The sequence below is a fragment of the Felis catus genome, chromosome C1 (genome assembly GCF_018350175.1).
Source record: "Felis catus isolate Fca126 chromosome C1, F.catus_Fca126_mat1.0, whole genome shotgun sequence".
Classification (NCBI taxonomy): Eukaryota; Metazoa; Chordata; class Mammalia; order Carnivora; family Felidae; genus Felis; species Felis catus.
This window is the reverse complement of record NC_058375.1, coordinates 190,335,646-190,359,395: the sequence shown is the minus strand read 5'-3', so window position 1 is coordinate 190,359,395 and position 23,750 is coordinate 190,335,646. Positions and strand designations below refer to the sequence as shown.

The 23,750-nt window shown below is 37.7% G+C and overlaps 1 protein-coding gene across 3 annotated transcripts in view; it reads right to left on the bottom strand.

Moving 5' to 3' along the window:
• PARD3B (par-3 family cell polarity regulator beta) overlaps positions 1-23,750 on the bottom strand; it is a 1,015,202-nt gene that overhangs the window by 849,414 nt on the left and 142,038 nt on the right. For all 3 annotated transcript variants that reach the window (XM_011285494.3, XM_019838515.2, XM_019838513.2), the window contains exon 2: positions 20,962-21,063. In XM_011285494.3, coding sequence (XP_011283796.1) covers positions 20,962-21,063 — 102 coding nt within the window. The remainder of the gene's footprint in view (positions 1-20,961; positions 21,064-23,750) is intronic.

The window sequence follows — 23,750 nt, the reverse complement described above, 5'->3', positions numbered from 1 at the left end:
CTTACAAATGCATGTAAGCTATTCTTTTTCTTCAAAACCTTATTTCTAAAAAGCATAGGGTCTTTCTGTCTTCATTCACTTAATCACCCAAAGAGCCTTTACTGACTACTTATTATGCACTGAATATTAAATTAAAATATGGTCATCATGGAAAGACCTCATAGGTTTGGTTGGGGAGAGAGGAGGGGTTGCAATAAGGAGGCAAAACTATAGACCATTAGCATGTAATGCATTTTGCTAGTATTTGGACAAACAGAAGAACATGCTATTTCCAACACATTTCATTGCTTTGGACTGCCTGATTCTCTTCTCTGAGGAAACTACAATGATTGACACTGAATTATAACTTTCCCGAAGGTAGAGATACATCCTTTATCTTTTCTCCTCCTCAGTTCATTATCTACTCAGTGCCTTGTGTAGGATAGAAATTTAATAAACATCTATTAAATAGAATATTGCTATGTTTGCTTATCTAACAGCTTACTTTATACTTGTTTCTGTTTTATTCTATTAGTTATTTTTACTCATACTATGTAAGGTATAGGAGAGGTATGTATATGCTTACTACTCAATTTTATGTAACTAATATTTCAAGATGAACTTCATTAGTGGCTATTCTCAAATGTCATGTCATCAGAAGATCCTCCTTTAATTACTTTTTTTAAAATACCCTTTCATGGGACGACTGGGTGGCTCAGCCAGTTGAGCCTCCAACTTCTGACATTAGTTCAGGACATGCTCTCATGGTTCATGGGTTCGAGCCCCACGTCAGGCTCTGTACTGACAGTGTGGAGCCTGCTTGGGATTCTCTCTCTCTTCCTCTTTCTCTGCCCCTCCCCCATGCACACACATTCTCTTTCTCTCTCTCACTAGCTCTGGAAATAAACTAAACTTAAACTGCACTAAAATAATAAAATACCCTTTCCCTCATGCTCTCAACACTATTTCCTTACTCTGCTACACTGGTCTTCATAACACTTGCCATGCTTAACTTGTGATGTGATTGCTGCTGCTCTGCTTATGGTCATTCCCCACCCCCCACCCCCGCCGAAGAATATGGGCTCCATGAAGACAGACTCTGGTCTTTCACACTTCCCTCACATCACCAGTGCCTAGCACATAACAGGTGCCCCAAACTAAACATAGTGAAAATAAATCAAGAACATCTGCCATACTCAGGACATCCCTGAAAATAAGATGTTGAGTTTCAGTGCAAGTAGGTGACTAATTTTCAATTAATTCCACCCTTTCTGCATTATATTTGACAGTGTTGCATGCACTATGCAGTTTTTCCTCCCTCTTTTGTGCCAGGACAGCTTAACCTTTTATTTAAGTGTCTCTGGTCCAAAAAACATTAAAATTGGGCAGCTCTAATAAATGCTACTACATAATGACTCGCTCCAGTTCTCTGCAGTAATTAGTACTCTGGTGATGAAATGTGCCTCTAAGGTTCAAAATTTTATAATGTTTTGACAGTTGGCATCTTACCAAGCATGAAATGAACCAATAAAAAATTCCTTTTTGTTATCATTCTCCAAGTATTAGGAAAAAATATATGTATTCTCAACATATAATAGTGGTACTCTTGGAAAAAAAAAAATAGTGACCCCCTCTCCCCAGATTCAAAGGGGAGGGCTTAGGTAGCATTCAAATGAAGAGAAGAGAAATGCAAAATCTGGTAACTCAAAGTCAAAAGCAACTTCAACAAGCAAGTGCATCTCAATCACCTTGATTAGCAAAGCAAGATAATATGCATTAAAACCTTCACGCCAGTCAAAAAAATCTCAAACGCCATATTTTCTTTTCCTTCATTAACTGTTTGATGATCACAGTATCTTCCATCACCCCAAATGGCTCTTCATAAGACTGTGTTTATAGGAATACAGTTTTCCCCTCAATGTCCTTGCATCCCAAAGAAAATAAGCATGGCCCTGACAATACTTGAAACTCTGGGCAAAGATTTCATTTGTATCAGTGCGAGTAACCGAAGCTACAACTCGGAAGTTAATTTTTTACATAAATTTAAAAGTCAAAAGAGTTTTAAAGGTTCTAGGCATCTCTACAAATCCAAATATATTCTCAATGATATCTGCACTATTTTATGCAAAATTAAAAATACTGCTATCATAAGAAGTTCTGGAGATGGATAGTGGCAACGGCTGTAGAACACTGTGAATGTACTTAGTGCCAGTGAACTCTACACTTTGACATGATTAAAATGGTAAATTGTGGGGGTGCCCGGGTGGCTCAGTCGACTGAGCGTCTGATTTCAGCTCAGGTCATGATCTCACGGTTTAGGAGTTCGAGCCCTGCGTCGGGCTCTGTGCTGACAGCTCAGAGCCCGGAGCCTGCTTCACATTCTGTGTCTCCCTCTCTCTCGGCCCCTCCCACACTTGCAGTCGGCCTCTGTCTCTCTCAAAAATAAATAAAACAGTAAAATTTCTTTAAATTAAAAAAATGGTAAACTATGTTATGTTTTACCACAATTAAAACAAAACTCCTTTATGAGCTACCTCTTTGGCTTGAACGTTAATTTCCTTATGTTTTATTCTGAAACATTTACGCTTTATCTGAAGGAATTTTGTTGTTCATTTCCTAAGTGTGTGCTCTGACACCGTGTGTAACAGGTTCCAATAAACTTTTTTGATATTTGGCACGCATTCACCAACTTCCTTGCATTTTTAAGGAGCCAAGAAAGTTGAAGAAATGCCTAAGAATGTGCCTTCTTCTATGGCATCAAATTTACCACCATAAAATATGAACTTTCCTTATAGATTGTGCAGTAATAGAGGATAAGGTATGTGGAGCACAGTCGTGAACGCTCTCGGTAAGAGCTGGGACACGAGGCAGAATCCAGGAGCACCTCAGTAAGTGGTGTCGCAACCGTACCCCTCTAAGATGAAATGCCATGCTTAGAAATTGGTTATTTTTTAATGATTAAGCTAACGAGTTCTGAACTTTTAACCTATATGGGCTTCATAATTACACAGCTTGAAATCCTCATCAGAAAATCTGTCTGCTCCTGAAATTCAAATCATTTTATAATCTTGAATAATGCATGGCAACTCTACAGAAATTAAAACATTTCACAGAAGAAATTCGCAACCTTTTTTTTTTTTTTTTTTTGCCGGAGCATAAAGCAATAGAAATTAGTTGTTTCTTCCTTGAGTCAGCCCAGCCCCTCTATCCACACACCCCCAGCTCTTTAACAAGGGGCAGATTATTTTGCTTTTTCATCAGCTACACAGTGGGCATGGATTCATGGCACAAACCCTTTAATACATGAGCCTGTGCAGAGACCATTCAGTAGAGTTCCAAAAAAAATACCACAAATATGGAAAAACGAACTCTAAGCATCGTAGTTAAGAACTCTGGCTTTTCGGGAAGAGTCTGAATTCCTGGCCCAGTGACAGTGGGCAAACCACATAATTCTGCTCTGTCAACACTAGTTTCTTCATCTCTAAAATGGAGACAATAGATCTACCTTGCTGTAATCCTGAAGATTCTATGACATAAGGGAAGTAATGCTTTTAGCAGTGTGCCTCATACTTGGTAAACTCTCAAGTAAATTCTGATTAGAATCATAAACACTACTCTAATTATAATCTTACAATTCTGTAATAACAATTTTCATGTATATAAAGGCTTCCTCAGGAGAAGACACGTGCAAATGTTTCCTTTCCATTGGTGAAAAAAACTGTACACTCAACATAACTTTTTACAACAATACAGATTTAAGACTTTTTTAAAAGTTAGACTTGCCTTTAAACTCTTCATATATGTATTTCAAAGCAGAACTGTTTTTTTTAAGTAAATTACAGCTAATAATTTACCATTAATCTCTTGTAAAACAAATGGAAACTTTTCTTCTAAACATGAAAACAGAGATCAGAGCCTAGGTAAGCTTAGTCACCTCAGTAAGCTCCATTAACATAGTTATTTACTTATAGTTTTCTAGACAGGGATTCTATGCTGTACTTAAAATGCTGAAATGAAAGTCATTTTCTAAAACGTCCCAAGACTTTTATCCTGAAAATACATCTTGCTTTCAAAATTTACCTACCGTAACTAGAGTAATTACTGTCCAGAATTACAGCAAAAACTTTAAAGAACAAGAGAGAAGCTAAAAATCCCCAAACAAGGATAGAACACCATGCCGGCATTAAAAACCCCTTTTTTAATTTACTCATTCTGACAGAGCATGCGCACGTGGGGCAGAGAGAGAGAGAGAGAGAGAGAGAGAGAGAGAGAGAGAGAGAAAGAAAGAATCCCAAGCAGGCTCTGCACTGCAAGTGGCGAGCCTAGTGAGGGGCTTGAACTCACAAACCGTGAGATCATGAACTGAATGGAAACCAAGAGCTAGATGCTTGACAGAGTGAGCCACCCAGTGCCCCTAAAAATCACTTTCAAAAAATAAAAACATAGCAAAATGACAGAAGTCAAAGAAAAGCATATAACAGTATCAATTGTGTATGAAAGGGTATATACGCCATATTTATGTTTGAGTAAATCTATGAAAGAAATTTATATATCTTGTTTCTAATAATGATTACTTCTGCTTGATCTGATTACAGATGACTGTGGTATTCTTTGTATTTTACAGTCTTTTAACTTTTGAAATTTAACAGGTATCAATATTTGAGTAGTAACATCGTTTTAAATAGTTTTAAGCCAAAGGAAAAATCCTACAAAGGTGCTTCTTATTCAGAACTCCTATCCTACTACCTTTTGCTCTTAAAATAGTTTGTTTTGACACTATCTGTGTGTCACTCAAATGCAGCAACAAAGTTACATATAAAAATTGTCCAGACTTAGACAACTTCTTTTTACGTTATTTTTTTTTTAAGGCTTATGTATTTTTGACAGCGAGAAAGACAGCCTGGAGTGGGGGAGAGCAGAGAGGGAAGGAGACAGAATCTGAAGCAGGCTCCAGGCGCCAAGCTACCAGCACAGAGCCCGATGCGGGCTCGAGCTCGCAGACCCCAAGATCATGACCTGAGCCGAAGTCAGATGCATAACCGACTGAGCCACCCGGGTGCCCCCAGCCTTAGACAAATTCTTAAAACAAAGCATTCAGCCTGTACTGTAAACACTATAACCGCGACACTGGCATTGTCCCAAAGTAAATGATGGGGAGTATAAAGTGGATGCCAGGTTTTATGCACGCTTGCAGCTCCAGATCTAATGGACAGTGAAAGGAGATATTTTAACACAATGATTTGGCTGAAGAATTCATCAACTAGATGTCATAATAAAAGATTATGTGTCAAAAATTCAATCCCAAGCTGCATTCCTCTCCTTATATGGAGATGCTATCCAATTTTTAAAATCTATGTTATTTATTCCATTTAAAGTGCATTACTGTCAAAATAGTACTCAGAATATTCCAGCCATAATTATTTCCACTGTAGAAAAAGTCAATTTTACAATAAAATTGCAACTAAGATTTAAAAATTTCTAAATCCCAAAATTATGTTGTTGACTTTGGGTGACAGTAGGCCATCAGATACTATAGTTGAATAAAAGAAACGTTTTTCCATTTAAGAGGAAAATACTCAGTTTTGGAGAAATCTAAGCAGTATATGGAATTAAATGACCAGGAAAGAGACTTCCGTGATATTCATTTCAATAAATCCAATGTTGATTTTCAGCCTCTAACTTCCAAAGGACAACAAAGATTTAAACCCAGTACTTCGCCAGTTAATGTTCTACTTTTGCTTGAATATTCATTTCAAATATCAATGTAAAAGGAAATATATAAGTTCTCCAAGATGTCTTGAAACATGCCAACTCAATAAGTTTTCTTTGTATATGTATATACACAAAAGATACTAAAGTTTAAAATTAAACCTTGGCCAACCAGAAGGGGCATTCCATATTTTAATGCATTATATATGAGCACAAGATACATCTCAGATTGAAGTCTCCATCAAGTGCAAAATATTTCATATTATGTTCAATCACTGCGGTAAAATACCTAACTTCCTTAAATAAAAGTTTCCATTTGGGAAAGAGACATCTAAATACTTTCAGTGTTTATGCCTTTGACATTGGGTTTCCCTGAGGAAATGTCAACATTTTCATCGTTTTTCTATCACTTTCTTATTCATATTATTCTTTGTTGCTTGTTTTATTTTGATGTTTATCATAGCACTTCTTTTTTTTTCAAGTCAACAGCACCTGAATCCGTGAATTATTTTTCTAACCAGTCACGTTCATGCCCCCAACCCCAACACTCCTCACTTAACCTCCAAACTTCCAAAATATTCCCTATAGTTTGAAGGAGAGGGGGCAAGTTCTCTAGGAAGCTCAAAGAACTTGATTTTAACTGCCATGTAGCTACTTCAGGAAAGAAATGATTTTAATCTCACAATGTAAATAAAGCCTTTATATTACTTAGGTATGAATCACATTGGCTTTATCACAAAAATATTCCTAAGGTCCATGCTATGAGTACTCCTCTGCCGTGGTAATAGACAAAACACCCCCATTCTGCTCCAGCTAGGGGCCGAGAGCCATCTGGGGGTTTGTAGGTGCCCCAAGAACACCCAGATATGTCTGTGTAACTTGAATATGGGGTAGGAGAAAAACAACCATGTGTTAGGTCAACAGCTCCAGTTCTTTCTAGAGGATGGGGAAAGATTCTGAAAATTAGCAAAACTTAACTCCACAGGGGAAGCTAGAATATTAACCATACTATTATCTCACACCATCGAAGAATTATTTAAAAGATTACTATAGGGGCGCCTGGGTGGCGCAGTCGGTTAAGCGTCCGACTTCAGCCAGGTCACGATCTCGCGGTCCGTGAGTTCGAGCCCCGCGTCAGGCTCTGGGCTGATGGCTCAGAGCCTGGAGCCTGCTTCCGATTCTGTGTCTCCCTCTCTCTCTGCCCCTCCCCCGTTCATGCTCTGTCTCTCTCTGTCGCAAAAATAAATAAACGTTGAAAAAAAAAATTAAAAAAAAAAAAAAAGATTACTATATTTCTGAGGTGTCTGGGTGGCTCAGTCAATTAAACGTCTGACTCTTGATCTCAGCTTGGGGTTATGATCTCGCGGTTCAGGGGTTCGAGCTCTGTATTGGGCTCTGCACTGATGGTGCAGATTCTGTCTCTGCTCTCTGCCCCTTCTCTGTTTATGTTCTGTCTGTCTGTCTGTCTGTCTCTCTCTCTCTCTCACACACACACAGTAAATAAATATAAAAAAATAAAAGATTACTATACTTCACTACATTCTTAAATTGCCTGAGATTTTTGTTTTGTTTTGGATTTTTTTTTTTTGCTTTAAACATGATTTCCAGATTCTTAATGTAAAATAAGATTGCATCTAGTGAAAGAGAAATCCCAACATTTCAAGATTAGCAGTGAATATTTCTTCCATGTTATTAAAATAAAAATTAGAAAGACGAGGTCAAGAAAGGACCCCTAGGAAAACAACCTCTGTGTTCCTCTGTGAGACACACATCAACTTAACCACTTATGTTTTAAGTATCTAAAAAGGCTGAAAACAGAATTCTTTCTGATTCCCTGATCCTTAGAATACTGGCTATAATACATAATTTTTTATAGAAAATGAGTGAAATAGCAGGAGTTCGTGTTTAATAGTTTAATATCATGAGTTGCTTCCTTCTAGGAAAAACACAATCAGCAATCATGGATAATAATTGATTTAAATATATAATTCTCACCAAATGGAAACAAAATCTTATTTATTAAATCAAAGTCACGCAAAACAAACGATTGAAATATACATTTTAACCTTAAGGGGCTTAAATATTTCACCAACAATTCAAAAACCTTTAAAAAAGGAGTGAAGTAACTTGGCAGACCCAGGAACACATTTCAGAGGACTTTTCAAATTAATGATGTAGAAAACTAAGAGGCAAGAACACATATGCCCTAGTCACAAGGGAATGAAGAGGAGTGGGAAAATGGAGGCCAGACTCCCACAACAGCAGGTAGGAACTCAGAACCTTGTATCTGGGAGTCCCAGAGAAGTGCATCTGGGACAAACTCCAATACAAAATAATGTATGACTCATGTCACTGGAGGTCCCAAGTTTGGATGGGCTTCAGCATAGACTGAATCCGCTGGCTCAGAGGCCATTTCTTGGACACCTGGGGGTCTGACTCTCCTCACAGCTACTTCTACCACATGCTGGAAGCTGGATGGCTATCATGCTTCTAAGGCTCTAAGAGTAAAATTCAAGGGACTTCTCCCACAAGACCAAGTAAAGAGCTTTCCCAGATGGCCTCAGCCAACTGCTCTTTGAGCATCTTTCGCACAAACTCAATCACATGACCATTCTCAAAGTAATCACTGGCGTAGGGAATCAGATCGCAGCTGAGGGACCACCCAGATTCACCCATGCAAGTGGGTGGTCAGATACACCAAACCATATAGGGTGAATGTTGAAGGGAGTTGCCTGGACAAATGTGGAGATCTCCTAGGAAGAATGGATGCTAGGTAAGCAAACAATAATATAACTGTACGGTAATCAGCTATGTAGGCCAACCCTGTATTTCTAGATTGAAATGCATGCCTAATAGGCTCACAGTTGGCCTATGGAGGGTCAAAACACACTCCAGACCTAAAAGGGGAATTCCAGACACGTTTGCTCAACTTACGTTCCCTTAATGACTAAGAGTCTGTGTTTCACACAGCAGCATAAGATTCACTAAAGAGCTATTTGTTTTATGGAACTGTTACGTACTTCCTTCCTTAAAACTTCATTGGACCAACCTCTTGGGATACAGTTGATGAATTTATCCCTTCTTTTCTGATTCCTCAAATACTTGAAAGACAGTTAGCAGGTGCCCTTGCACCCTCTCTTCTCAAATGCAGTCCCAAGCTCTTCAGTCTCTGCAACATTAGATATTTCCACTTTTAAATAAAAACAGAGACATAGGCAAATCATAAGAGACTCTTAAATACAGAGAACAAACCGAGGGTTGCTGGAAGGGAGGTGGACAGGGAGAGAGGCTAAATGGGTGACAGGCATTAAGAAGGGCACTTTTGGGGATGAGCACTGGGTCATATGTAAGTGATGAATCACTAAATTCTACTCCTGAAACAATTATTAAAAATAATAAAATTAAATGGATAAAATACATACATACATACATACATACATAAAGTCCTAAATCAATCATTCACCCAAGAGCTTTGTAAGATTTCCATTTAAAAAGTGAGCTATTTAGGGGTGCCTGGGTGGCTCAGTCAGTCCTCTGACTCTTGATTTCAGCTTAGGTCATGATCTCAGAGTCTTGGGATCCAGCCCCGTATCCAGCTCTGTGCTGAGCCTAGAGCCTGCTTAAGATTCTCTCTCTTCCTCCCTCACTCTCTCTCTCTCTCCCTCCGTCTCAAGAAAAAATAAAATAAAGGAAACAAAAGGTGAGCTATTTAGAACACCACATTATTCCATCATATTAGATTCATTCTGAACTGGCACACAATGGCTACACTAAGCCAGTCATCTGGAAAGTCAAGTTCTAACCCTGGTATCAAGAATTAGGAGATTCTTCAACTTTCTCTTTATATGCATAACTGCATATTTCACATTGTTGGGCTATCAGAATCACCTCAAATCATTATTCTGCAGTCTTTCTGTTCTGTTTGTGGTTAAATGTTATGTAAATATGTTGTGTTTCACTTGTAACATATTTTGGATTAAGAAATAATAAACATTATATATAAACAACCATCTATGCTCTGTTACCTCTCTGATTAAAGTCGGCCCAAGGAGTCTTTTTTTTATTGTTAAGGAAATGTCATTGGATCCTTCAAAATTGATTCATAACATCAGAAAAAAAGGAAGCTAAAAAGAGAACTTAAAAAGTTAAAGCAGTAAATATAAAGTTCAGTAATCCTGCCAAAATTCTCTAAGTGAAGTTTCCATATTTATGATGGGGAAGTACACTTTATTTTTAACAGAACATTATATACGTATGGGATTGTAAAACACTACAATTTTTAAAAGCCAAATTTAGGGAAATTCTTATTTACTAAAAATTTATCTATGAATGTAATGCATCTATACACGTAAGTGGAATTTGGAACAAGTACCTCAATAGAAACGCTATAAACATTAATTTGGTTCCAAGAGCAGCTCCAAAAAAGCCCATCTGATTCACAATGTAGCCAATTAATAACATAAGTGAGTTTGAGCTCCTGTAATATAAGAACCTGCATCCTATAAGATTAACCAGGAGTCTAGTACATGGCTAGTCTCATGAAATTGTTGAATAGCTCACAGTCTCTTGGTCAAATATCAAGGAACTACATATAAATAGTTGCTTGTCTACGCTTGTCAGTACTGAGAAGTGTCCCCATTGGTGGTGGTGGTGGTGGTGGTGGTCGTCATGGTTCCCTTAAACCATGGGATTTCAGGTATTCAGGTACTTTTCTTTCCATAACATTTTGTCTGATTTCTTGGGATCTCTCCTAAGAGAGTGAGTACCCCCACTCCTCTTCAAAGAAGCACCCAATTCCCTTCCATTTTAAGAAACCTACTGCCAATCAATAAAACAAGAACCAGATAGTGAATACATACACACAAACGTTAACAGCTTCCAGAATCTTCTAAAGCTCTGGGAAACTGTCTTTGTACTGTAGTTTATTCCTGCCTTTTTTCTATGTGGAAACGCTGGTATCTTTTCTTCCCACCCACTAAATTCCCAAAGGTAAATTTAATCTTCTGCCTTTCAGAAACCTGCCTCTTCCTAAAACCCTCAGAGCTGCCCTCTTTCCTGGTTAAAGAGGTCCCTTTTCTCCTGGACCCTTCACTGGATATGAAAAGAAGACTTTTCTTTCCACATAAACAGCTTTCTTCTTTCCAAAACGCTCTCACATCCCTCCCCCCTGGCTTAGTATCCTTCTCCATAGCAAGTCTCTCCTGGACTACAAGTCAATTCAATGTTTGCTCAAACACCTAAGGACCAGAGCTACAAGGGGTAAGAAGAAAGGGCTCTATTTGTTTGCTACATCACAGTTCAAACTGTTACTGCATACTTAATTTCATTCGATCCTCCCATGAACCCAGTGATGTTGGTGAGACAGGGCATCTGATTTTACAAATGAGAGAACTGAGGTTGAGCAAGGTTAGAATAGTAAGAAAATCCTGGATTCAAACCATCAAAGCCCAATGCTCTGGCATATAACACTCTACAGTATTCCTTTGTTGAAGCTGATTTTAGCTGGATGTGAGGGGGGACACAATCTGATTGAGTCGATATACACTTACACAAGGATGATGTGATGTCCAATTAGCACCCACAGGCTTTTGCATTTTTCAAAGAGGATGTTTTATAACTGAAGTGCTTTTTATTGGGTGTAATTTCAAGTATTTTAATGAAATTGCCATTTATAAGTTATATAAGTCAAAAATAGATGTATTTAAAAGTAGTAATGGTCCCATACCTCTTAGGCATAGATAGCTTTAGAAGAAGCTCATGAGAGAGAGACCATTGGTAGACGTGGGTCCAATAACATATGGCTAAAGGCATGCTGACATGGTGAAAATGTTCACGGATTCTTTTTTTTTTTTTTTTTTTTTTTTTAGAATTACATTTTTTAGCTCTAAGTAAAGCATTATAATCTCACGTTTTATTGGCTTTCTTCCCTCCAACCAAACTTGAAGTTTTACGTATATATATATATATATCAGACATTTTCTTATGTTTATTCTTCACTGTACTCAAATACCATCAAGCTTGATAATTTCTTTTCTTTCCAACCTCTAACGAAACCTTCACATCACAGATGCACACTACAAACAAGCACGTGCAGGGCAAGTATAGCACACTCTGTATGCACATATGTGCACACAGATTCTCTCTCTCTCACACGTGTGCACACACACACACACACACACACACACACACTACAGTTGCCAACCAGCTCAAATGCACCAGACACCAGGGAAAACATATTTGACATGGCCATTATCTGGATTACTTTGCTTGAAGTTACTACCTCCCAACACCATTTGTCTTTGCCACAAGTAAGGTCACAAAGGCATGGATTCCAAAGTGCTCCTTTGAGGTTGAAACGTGCCCACGAACTGTCTCCTAATGAAATATTTAGAGGATACAACATAATTTGGTGGAAGAGAAAGAAGGACAATTAGAAATCTTCTATTCTAGCTCCAGTTCTCTCATTAACTAAAATCAGACATGTTTATTGAACACTAAACCACAGGTAACCAGTCAGTTGTCAAAAAAAATATTTTAAAAGGCCATCTCAGTCATAAAGGAGCATACAAGACATTTGGGAAGACAAAATTAAGGCATAAGTTAAACCATAAAATCCTTTTTTTTCTTTTGTTTTGTTTCCTTAGGGTGTTTTTTTTTTATTATTATCTTTTTAAAGTAAGCTTTACATCCAATGCAGGGCTTGAACATACGACCCCAAGATCAAGAGTCAGATGCTCCACAGACTGAGCCAGTCAGGTGCCCCAAACCATAAAATTCTTAAGAGTTTTAAGATGGCAATTGATGAATGTAACTAGGCAATAGCATTTTCAAGAGACTGCTAAATGATTTCTATAAAATTATAGATCACAGGCAATTTACTTACAATTGGGATGGTTTGCAAACAGCGACGAGGAAAAAAATACAACTTATCTGGCTCTTGAAAAATTGATAAAAACTGAGCAGCAGGAATAAATATATTCTTTATGTGTGCATGGTACTTCATAATTTCCATTGTGTTTTTACACACAACTTCTCAACCTTCCCAGTGACACCATGAGAAAGAGATCATTGATCACTCTCATTTATCAAGAAAAAACAAAATGCAGTTTAGAGCTGTTAGTGGCTTACTGAAGACCTGAAAACCTACACACATAAGCATTTATTCGTTCCCTCCTCTATTCCACTCTACACTGATCTGAACAATTATGACATGCCACACACTGGCATAGGCACAGGGGACACGGCAGTGAACGAAGCAAAGGCCCTCTTCTTGTGGAGCTTACGTTTTGCAACATACACACTTGACCCTTGAACTGCACGGGCAGTCAGGGCCACTAACCGGCCCTGCTGCAGTCCAAAATCCATGTGTGACTTTTGACTACCCCCCAAACTTAACTACTAACAGCCTACTGTTGACCAGAAGCCTCCCCAAGAACACAGTCAATTAACACACATTTTGTACATTCTATGTTGTATTCTTACAATAAAGTAAGCTAAAGAAAATGTTTTTATGAAAATCACAAGGAAGAAAAAACACATTTACAGTACTATACTGTATTCACACACACACACCGAAAAAAATCCATGTTTAAGTGAATCCACGTTGTTCAAGGGTCAACTACAGAATAAATCTTGGACCGGCAGGGAGTAGGGACAAGGACACACTACACAAGTGAAACATTAAGAAATTTCTGAAGCAAGATAGTGCATGATACATAAAAGAACAGGACACACAGCTTCATTACTGGTGAGGTTTGAGAAGGTTGAGTTTGAGAAAGATAGTTTGGTGGCATTCAGAAACTGAATATAATGTATGGCTATGAAGTTTGGACTGGATTCATTATTCACTGAAAGGAATGGTACGACTTAGCCAATACTACATTAGTAATAATAGTATATCTATAGGAGTAATATAGTAGAATAGCACAGTGTAGCAATAGTTTATTATATACAAAATAGCAGTAGAGTAATTATAATAGCACCTAACCCTCACTGATGACTTACTACAGGAGAGGTACTCTCCTAAATACTTTCCATGGATTCACTTGTAAAATTACTGGATTTTTTAGCTCCAATTGCCCATGAGGAAACTGAGAACAAAGAGATTAAGTAACTTGCCCAAAGCCACACAGATAGCAGAGACAAGAAATGAACTGACTCTGCCTGTCAAGAATCCAAGCTCTTAGCCACTCTCCTTGTATTCATGGCACAGAACAGGGAGGCAGGACAAGGGCGGGGAGGCTAAAGGCAAGACCACTAATTCCTTATCAATTAAATAACCTTGCCTGAGAGTTTACAGATTTAAATTTGGTGGCCATAGAAAGGCAAAGAGAGGAACAGACACAAGAGACAGGTAAATTGGATTTACTGACTAAATTTTTTAAGCAACTGCAAGTTCAAGCCTAGAGGACTAGGAGAAGATACTCCTATCAACAGAAATAAAGAAGCCAAATGAAAGAAGCTAACTTGGAAGGGGAAAACTGAGTGGTTTTCATGTTATCAGCCTTCTAGGAAGGAAATGCATAAATGGACTCAGGGAAGACATCAATTGGAAATACGGAGCCATCTCAACTCTTCCTGGTTTAGACCTTTCTCTTTTGCAAGAGGATGGGGTTAGGCCACATGGTTGCTGAGATCTCTTCTGGTTCTATGACTCTATAATTTTGTAATGCCATAAGCATAGAATATCTTTCCTTAGAAAGTTTAAGATGGCATTTCTTAGCCATGGTAATCTTTAGGGATTTCTGCATGGACTTCTAAAACATTCTACAAACTTCCTCTCAAATGTGGTTTCAAAACTTCAACACCCATGAGCCAAAGAAAAACTTTAGAAGGGAAAAAAAAAAAAAAAACCCAACACACCATATTCTAATGTGTTTTAAAACATTAAGGGCTTAAAATAGGTGTTTCCCCTTGAAATGGGAGCCTCACTGACAAAATGACTCAAAAATGAGGTAATTAATTCAGGACCTTTTTTTAATGTCTAAATTAACCATCCCCTATCTGCAGAAAAACACAATATATTGCATGAATTGTTCAACTACATACTCAAAAAGTTACATACTTCATCACAGCCAGCCATTAACCTTTCAACCAGTGAGCAGGAAGATGGGAAGAAGACTAAACAAACAAGAGTTTTACAAATGCAAAGATTTTGCTTTAACCCTCCTAAGACTCATAAAAGCCAAGGTAAATATTGGTATGGTTGAGAACCATGAAGAAATGACAACCACTGGTTGAAATATACACTCTGGTTTTACTATCCACTACTCAGTCTGAGTATTTGAGCTGCGCTAAAAATACAGTAAAATTTAGAATGAAATAGAGCCAAACGCATCATCACATTCAGGGAGTATCTCCTGTGAGCTGCTTTCCAGGTAGCTGTGGATTCCACTAGAGGGCAACAGAGCGTGCTCAGAGAGCAACTTGGGCTTAAGGACAGTGTCTGGTTTTAGGTCACCAGTTCAGTGTGCATAACAGTCTCCATTTCAAAACCACACTGGATCCCTGAATGCCTCTTATATTACCAAGCACTGTGTTCTGATAAAAGGACTCCTGTTTTAAAGTTAGTCATACGGGCATTTTGATTTCTTAAATAATATATAAATCCAAATATTTTGCCATAATCAAGTATCTTCCCATCAAACTACTCAACAATTTGATAACTTTCAAATTTAATAAAGTTTAAAAGAACGGAATGTACTGTAGCCTTTGATATTTTAATACTTAAATTTAAAACATGTAATGGTTAAATCAAAACACAGAGGTAAAAAGTACACTAATAACACTACCATAATGTTAACTTAATATTTAATTTAACAGCTAGCATTTGAGCGCTTACCATATGCCCTACTGTGCTGAGAAGTTAATACAGTTTTTCAGACACTAACCTTGTAAGATAAAAACTCACATTATATCCATTTTTCAAATGGGCAAATTAAGGCTAATAGAGACAAAATCTACCCAAGGACACACAGCTAAAAAAGGATAACGTTGAAAGGACACTTTAAAATTTGAGTACCAGATATCACATATGTTCTCAGAGGCCAACTCACCATGACTAGAATCCAGGAGATTTTGGCACTTCTTCAAAATAAACCCCTATGATAGTCAAAGTGTAGGCTAACACAGAAACATTCTTTCATTGTACCTTACCACAGAATAAAATTTTACTGTTGCATATGTATTTACTTTTTGTAAAAACCATGTCAGTAATCCGATTTACATAAGAGAAGTTACACATTGCAGTATTTCAACTGCCTTCTACAAACAAGAAATACTAACAAGGAAAACAATCATACAAGTTCAATAATCGGGTTCTCACACTCAAAAAATATCAGCTAACGATAAGCTTTGCAGGGGCTTTTTTTTTTTTTTTTAATTTTTTTTAAGGTTTATTTATTTTTGAGACAGAGAGAGACAGAGCATGAACGGGGGAGGGACAAAGAGAGAGGGAGACACAGAATCTCAAACAGGCTCCAGGCTCTGAGCCATCAGCACAGAGCCCGACGCGGGGCTGGAACTCACGGACCATGAGATCATGACCTGAGCCGAAGTCGGACGCTCAACCGACTGAGCCACCCAGGCACTCCTGCAGGGACTTTTAAATGTCAGTCTTCAGACTTCTTAGAGTCATTACGTATAATAAGGAGAAACTGGTAAGTGACTATTACATAGCTTGGGTGTGTGACCCTAACATTATTCCTACACAAGACAACAGCATGACACTGAAGTCCTACAGAGCAAGAACTCACCCAGTGAATGGAGTTTCAATTTACGGTGTACTTTGGAAAGAATGCACAGTGATCGACTAATCTGAAACATAAGATTTTTCCTTGTCCTACAAAATGTTAAAGCCCAGTTAGTATGAAACGTGTGAAAACCATTATCGTTTTAAAAGTATAAAACAAAAGACACTGCATTGGTGTCCTATTGCTGTGGTAACAAGTTACTACAAGCTTGGGAGCTTCAAGTAGCACAAATATATCTTACAATTCTGGAGGTGAGGAGTCTGAAATGGGTCTCACCAGGCTAAAACCAAGAGGTCAGCAGGGCTGTATTCTTTCTGGAAACTGTATAGGAGAATCCATTCTTTCACCTTTTCCAGCTTCTAGAAGGTGTCTGCATTCTTTGGCTTCATTTTTTACAGCCACCAGTGGATAGTCAACTCTCTCTCACATTGTATCTCTCTAATATGAACTCTCCCGCTTCCCTCTTTTCAATTATAAGGGCCCTTGTGATTACACTGGGCCCACCCAAATAATCCAGAATAATCTCTCCATTTTAAAGTCCTTAATCACATTTGCAAAAATCCTTTTCCCATGTAACATACATCTCACTGGTTCTGGGGATTGGGAGTAGACATCTTTACAGGCCATTACTCTGCCTACTACAGACAGCACAGCATATAATTTGTGCATTCAGCAATCTTTCTGAAAAGTAGTTACTGGAATACAGAATGTATTCTCCTACAAAGCAGAAAATAGTTGTTAGACAAGTGTAGTCTACAGAGTCCTGAAAGTAGTAATCTGAGACCTGAAAGAAGGATACAAGGGGTGGCAACACAGGTAAGACACCTTTATAATAAATTATGTGCAGGCTTCAGGCAAAGAGAGGTGAATTTATATTTGCATGATATACTACTTCTAAATTAATTTTGTTATACTCCATAGTTCTATTACCTACCCTTTCTTAACAGTGGTGCTAACTATGTAAAAACAAAGTCATTCTTATTCATAATTCATGAGTTTTCATAACTAGAAATTATAAATACAAACACCCAACACACTACTTGGCACTTTGCAGAAGAACGAAGGAGTTTGGAAATGTGAATTCTAGTCTGATTCTGCCACTTACTACCTGTGTGATCTTCAGTATGGCACTGACAATTTCTGGGGCTGTTTTCAGAAATTAGGAACAGGGATAATAAATAGCTCTCACCTGTAGGGCCGCTCTAAAGTAAAATAAAATATATAATCGCCAGAGAATTCTGGGACACTATTGGTGCTCCATAAAATGTTAAGTAGTTGTCATTGGGTGAATACGTCCATAGCCTTGGGAAGCCAGAGAAGATGCATTAGTGTAAAGTTGTGAATTTTTAGATACTTATCCCAAAGAACTTAGATCATCAGACAGATACATAAAACAAGAGAATTTTAAGAATGCCTGTTATAACTGTATAATTCAGTTGCACCATAAGATTTTATACAAATATCAGTTACCATAAGATGCAAAATTTCAAAGCTGCTCCAGTAATATTTTGACAAAATATAGGAAAGATATAGTGCAACATGGTAAAAACTTGGCTCCCTGTGGAGGGGCCTCTACTGGGTAAGCAAGTTAACACAAAAAACCTCCCAAAGAGGCACCATGTAAAAGCACGTGCCATGCTGGCCCAAGGAATAATCAAGATAAGCTCCCAGACAAACCACTTCTGGGACCAGAAGTTTTGAAAGTCATTGACGTAAAGAGCTGACTCCAGTATATTATCCCACTGTCTGATTGTGAGGATACCGTTTAGCCCCCAATTTCAGTTTTTACAGAAGTATACTGGATGGCTCTTCCTTAGCCTCACAAAATGGCCTCAGCCTACACCACTTTCTGATTCTAAATTTGTTTTTCCTGCTTCATCCTCTCCAGCTGGGCCATCAAAAGTTCCTAATTGCCATTTTCATCTGTAGCACAAGTCTTTCCTAGGAGTTGAGGTAAGTGGGCATTGGCCAAGGATTACTCACATCCATCCATGCCTCTTTGGGCTTGCATTCTATATTCTAAATGCAAGAGATTATTAGATAGCCAATTTGAAAATAGATGAACTATAATTTTATCTAAGCTTCATATTATCTCTAAGATAATATGGCTGAATTTGATATATCGCTAAACATTGAGAAGTATCACGTATAATTACTTCTTAATCTAAACTTTGAAAAAAGTAATAAAGTCTGGCAGAACCTTATTTCCACACTGGATACATAAACTATCAGACAATCTTAAGACTTCAGAGAGAATGTCAGGGGGAAAAAAAGTGATGCTCTTTTTCACTTACGTTATTTTTGAAAAGGGCAAAGGGGAACACATTTTTTCTGGCAATATCCAAAGTATATATTCTCATCTACTCTGCAAAACAATACCAATTAAGCTTCATGTATTTAATTCAAAAGCACATTAAGGAAATGGGTAAACCTTCACCCAGATAGCACTCATCCTTTGCTAGGATTTTAACTGACTACCTCATTTTTTCACCTGATTCACTAGTGGTGAAGCCCCTTTAAAATAGAGATTACACATAATAAAAGCTGTTTCTCTGTCTAGTAAATGGATTATAGTTTAAAAGGGCACTGCCAGGAGAGTTAAAAAGTATTCTCTAAACGGAAGAGCTCTGTAGGACAAATGATTTCCCTGAGCACTGTTCATGAAAACATCCTTCCTGTAATTAGGTCTCGCATGAGGCTGGGTGAGACATTTTCTTCTGGCCCTTCTTCTTCTTTTTTTTTTTTTTTTAATGTTTATTTATTTTTGAGAGAGAGAGAGACACAGAGAGAGAGTGCAAGTGGTGGAGAGGCAGACAGAGAGGGAGAGACACAGAATCCGAAGCAGGCTCCAGACTCTGAGCTATCTGCACAGAACCCAACACGGGGCTGGAACTTGTGAACCTCAAGATCACAACCTGAGCCAAAGTCAAACGATTAATTGACTGAGCCACCCAGGCGCCCCTCTTCTAGCCTTTCTTAAACTTGCTACTTTTTGACTTTTAATTTTAATATACCGGTCATCAATGAAATCTGAGAAGGGAAGACTTTCTTCATTAACGAACAGACCAAATGTCTAGACTATTTCAAAATAAGACGGTTGCAGAAAAGTAGGAAGTGAAACAGAAGTCAAAGTCGTCCTTTAAATTTAGGAACTTAAATAATACGTTATTATTTACTGTAAGACCAAGCAATAAACACGAAGTATGCATCAAAATCATGTACACCGGGAGTCAAGTGTAGAGAGTAAAGGTTTCTTTTTCACTCATGAATTCAGTAAGTGTTCTTTGAGAATTCAGTTTGGTAAGAGATTGTACTGGATATTATTACTACAAGGAACACAAAAGAAATAAAAATCTTCTGGTCCATGTCCTTTAGGAACTTACAATCTATTCAGGGACATTAGTCCCTTATGAAATGAGTTATTATTATGCAAAGCAAACCAGCAAACCAGAGTTGAGTTTGCTCAACAGAAAAATAAGGGGAAAAAATGGATAGAATGTTGGCAAAGACTAATGTAAATTTGAACAGTCCAAAAAGATCTTACAGGAAAGGAAAAATGTAAATTTTACCTGAGTTCAACAAATCACTTCTCCATATTCTGGTGCAATTGGTTCACACACACACACACACACACACACACACACACACACACACACACCTCCCTGAGAGTGCAGAAAAGCAAAAGAGAGAAACATAGATAGTCTAGAACAAACAGCGCTAAGGATGTAAGGGAGGAGAAACTCTGAATCCAGGATCACTCGTAGAGGAGAGCTGGAGTTCAATTAGAGAGGACAGCTCAACCATTGCTAAGAGGAGCCCAACACAGATGTAATATACAATGTGTCTCAACAGCAAAAATCCTGCGTGTGGCAACTGAACAGTTTAGTCTCATATTTTCCAGTGTACCATCGGAAGAAAAATCTTACTAAAATAAGATATTTGCAGTGGGAGTATTCTCAAATAGTTGGCAAAACATGTTCAACCTTTTTGCAATAGTCAATTTAGTGGTCTTTTTTGTTTTGTTGTTTTTTGTTTTACTTTAGCAATGGAAACAAAGACTATCACAAAAGACCGTTGTTTGCCAGCTGCTTTAAAAAATAAAAAATTTCACCATAGTTCTTTGTAAGACTTTTCTCCCCACTGTATTCTCTAGTTTGAAACACATTCAAATCACAGGCATTGAGTTGAATATTTAGCAAGGGCCAAGAATAAACCCCAAAGCCAACAATGGCAATGAAAGCTCCAACAGCCTCAGAGCCTGACACTAATTTACTAAGACACATGAGGAACCCTTGGGAATGAAGTGTCTGCTAATTAGGCCACCATAAACAGATTCCCAAACCTTGACAAAGTTTTTCCAAGCATCTGATGAAGAACTTTGATTTATAGGCTGTTCAGGTGAAACCTGAACAGATGGTATCTTTTAACAATAACTGACACATGAGTTTGTTAAGGATCTCAATCTCTAGGAAACACACAGCTCTAAAGAGGAAAACAAAGAGGAACAGTTTTAGTCATCTACCTTATCTTTGTCTTCAACGACATCTGCCAAAACATCATCTGGATCCAGGATTCCTCCATCCGTGTATTCTAAGTGATGAATCTTCACCCAGTAGCCAGGATCCTATGGTAGAACAATCAACAAGTTTCACGACTCAAGCTTTTTAAAACCACATTTTAATTTTTTAAAAAATAATAAGTTGACTCGTTAAAAACAGGCCCTAGTAATAAAATGTTTGAACACCATAAATAAATGTTACCTCTTTATTTCAATAAACATTTGGTATTTTTATCCTATTTCAGGTAAATCAGTAAATCAAAGTATACATATTTCATCAATTACCCTGGAAGATAAATCACCATGCAAAAATAAAGTGCCACTGTTATTTGACAAGGAATTTCAAGAAAGTTTTTATAACTTCAAACGAGGTAATCCCAAGAATACTTTGGGGGGAAAAAACGTCTTCTTGGGGGTACTCTGAAATGGGCTTAGAAATTCACACTCAGATTCTCAAAGCTGTAGGGGAGGAAAAAAAATCTAAGGGCAGAAATCTTTGATGGCGATCATCACTTTACAATCTGTCAAGTGGAATGGGATAACCACTGACTTCTTCATCTTTTTAAATCTCCAGGCTGTATGCATGTCCTCAACTCCAAGATTGGAGATGACATCTGGAGCAAGGGCTCCACAGGGCGGCAAGTCGAACTGGGTTTGGAGCTGAAACAGTTTACTCAACCACAGTAGTGTTTTAGGAGATTTCCAAGTAATGTCTTAAAAAACCTACTCAGGAATGTAAGGACTAAGAAAAGGAAGTTATTTTCCTAATTCTATATGTGGCTACATACTCATGCTAGAACTCAGAATTAGATGATGTAGCTCATTGGGTTATTTACATACTGCCTATTTCCAGAAAAGATATGAAAGCCAACCATAATAATGAGACAAGAACATGAGCCAATGAATGAAGAAAAATATTAGTAAGTTTTTTACAGAATACCCAAGCTATCATCGATTTGGCTCTGTGATTCTCTGAAAGCTTCTCAAAGTGGGAAAATTTTGAGCTTTATATAAAGCACACAAAAAACAAATAACGTGCCAGTTTACAAGAAGGAAATTCTTCTAGGATAAAGCCCTAAGCCTTTACCAAATGAATCTTTATAAAGGAGAAGAACTAACACAGCCCACAGAACTCAACTGCAATATTACAAAAGCTAATAGAAATGATTGTCACAGAGCCTCCCCTTTACCCACTCCCTAATAAAAGGCAAGGGCATACTATATTAAATAAGAGTAAAGCTTTTAAAGCATCTATTCAGAGGGACACTGAAATGTGACCCAAGAACATAGCTTTTCAGTAATCTGACTAGATCAAGTCATAGGCTTAAAAAATCCAAAGGAATTCTTCTTAGATAGGCTTTTGACTTCAAAATTAAGTTTTCTATCAAGTATCTGACAAGCTATTCCAAGTAAAATGAATTTCGTTGCATCTAATATTAGACTTATAGGTAGAAACACTAATGATTAGGAAACTTTAACTGCCTGGTTCTCTTGCCCTGAGAGATTGCCAAAAAAAAAAAAAAAAAAAAAAAAAAAAAAAGAAAAAAAGGCAGCCACTGTATAACCAGGTAAGAATAGCAAAGCACACCCATCGGTCAGATTCTTTAATCAGAGATCTAAACCAACTCAAGGTCAACGTGCTATAAAAGGTAAGCTAAGCACAACAGACTAGATTTTAAATAAGGAGAACACCAGAGTAGGCAAACACTGTGTAACAGCCACTGGACCGTACAGAAAAGAAAGAGCTCCCCTAGTCATCTTTGGGAATTCAGTCTTTTGGCTATGGCCATGCTACGAGCAACATAGTTTTTCCAAATACACCCAGGACTTCTAATTGAAATCTACAGGGTATTACATTTCCTTGTAAAAATTGCCTTCTTACAAAGGGAGTACAACTTAATTAATTTCTATTAATGTCCATTGAGTTGGGTTTTGATATATTACAACACTATAGATGAAATCTGTTGATTTTGACCATGTTTGTAAAAGGTGATGTATTATAAAGAGTTCTAAAGAGTTTGTTTTTTTTTTTTTACATATTCAATTACTTAAAAGATCTCTATTAAGTTGTCTGTTTTTTTCTCATGCTCCGTTTGTAAAAGCAGATTTTATCACCTAAGATTGAAGTAAACAACTACTCCCAACAATTGCAGTGTAAATTAAAATATGCCTGTTGGGGCGCCTGGGTGGCGCAGTCGGTGAAGCATCCGACTTCAGCCAGGTCACGATCTCGCGGTCCGTGAGTTCGAGCCCCGCGTCGGGCTCTGGGCTGATGGCTTGGAGCCTGGAGCCTGTTTCCGATTCTGTGTCTCCCTCTCTCTCTGCCCCACCCCCGTTCATGCTCTGTCTCTCTCTGTCCCAAAAATAAATAAACATTGAAAAAAAAAAATTTTTTTTTAAAAATATGCCTGTTTTCCTGCCTAGAGGTAGGAACAGAAAGAAGAAAACCAAACACTCCAATTTAAAATAGGGAAACTCAGGAAGTAACGAAGGACAGGATCTGATCAGTAGCAAAGGGAGCAGACAAGAGGCAGCTCCATGGGGCTGTTAAGTCCCACAGCATTCTGCTATCCCACACGCCGGGCTCTAGGACGTTCTGGAAAATAAGCCCTAGGAGTTGTAACTAAGACATTTATTTCTAATGGTCTAATTGTGATTCGAAAGAGTACAGGATTTAAAAGTTTTGCAGAACTAAATCAAGTAATAAAGTTATTTTGATACGTTTTGGAATAGTATATTCAATCAAAAAAAAA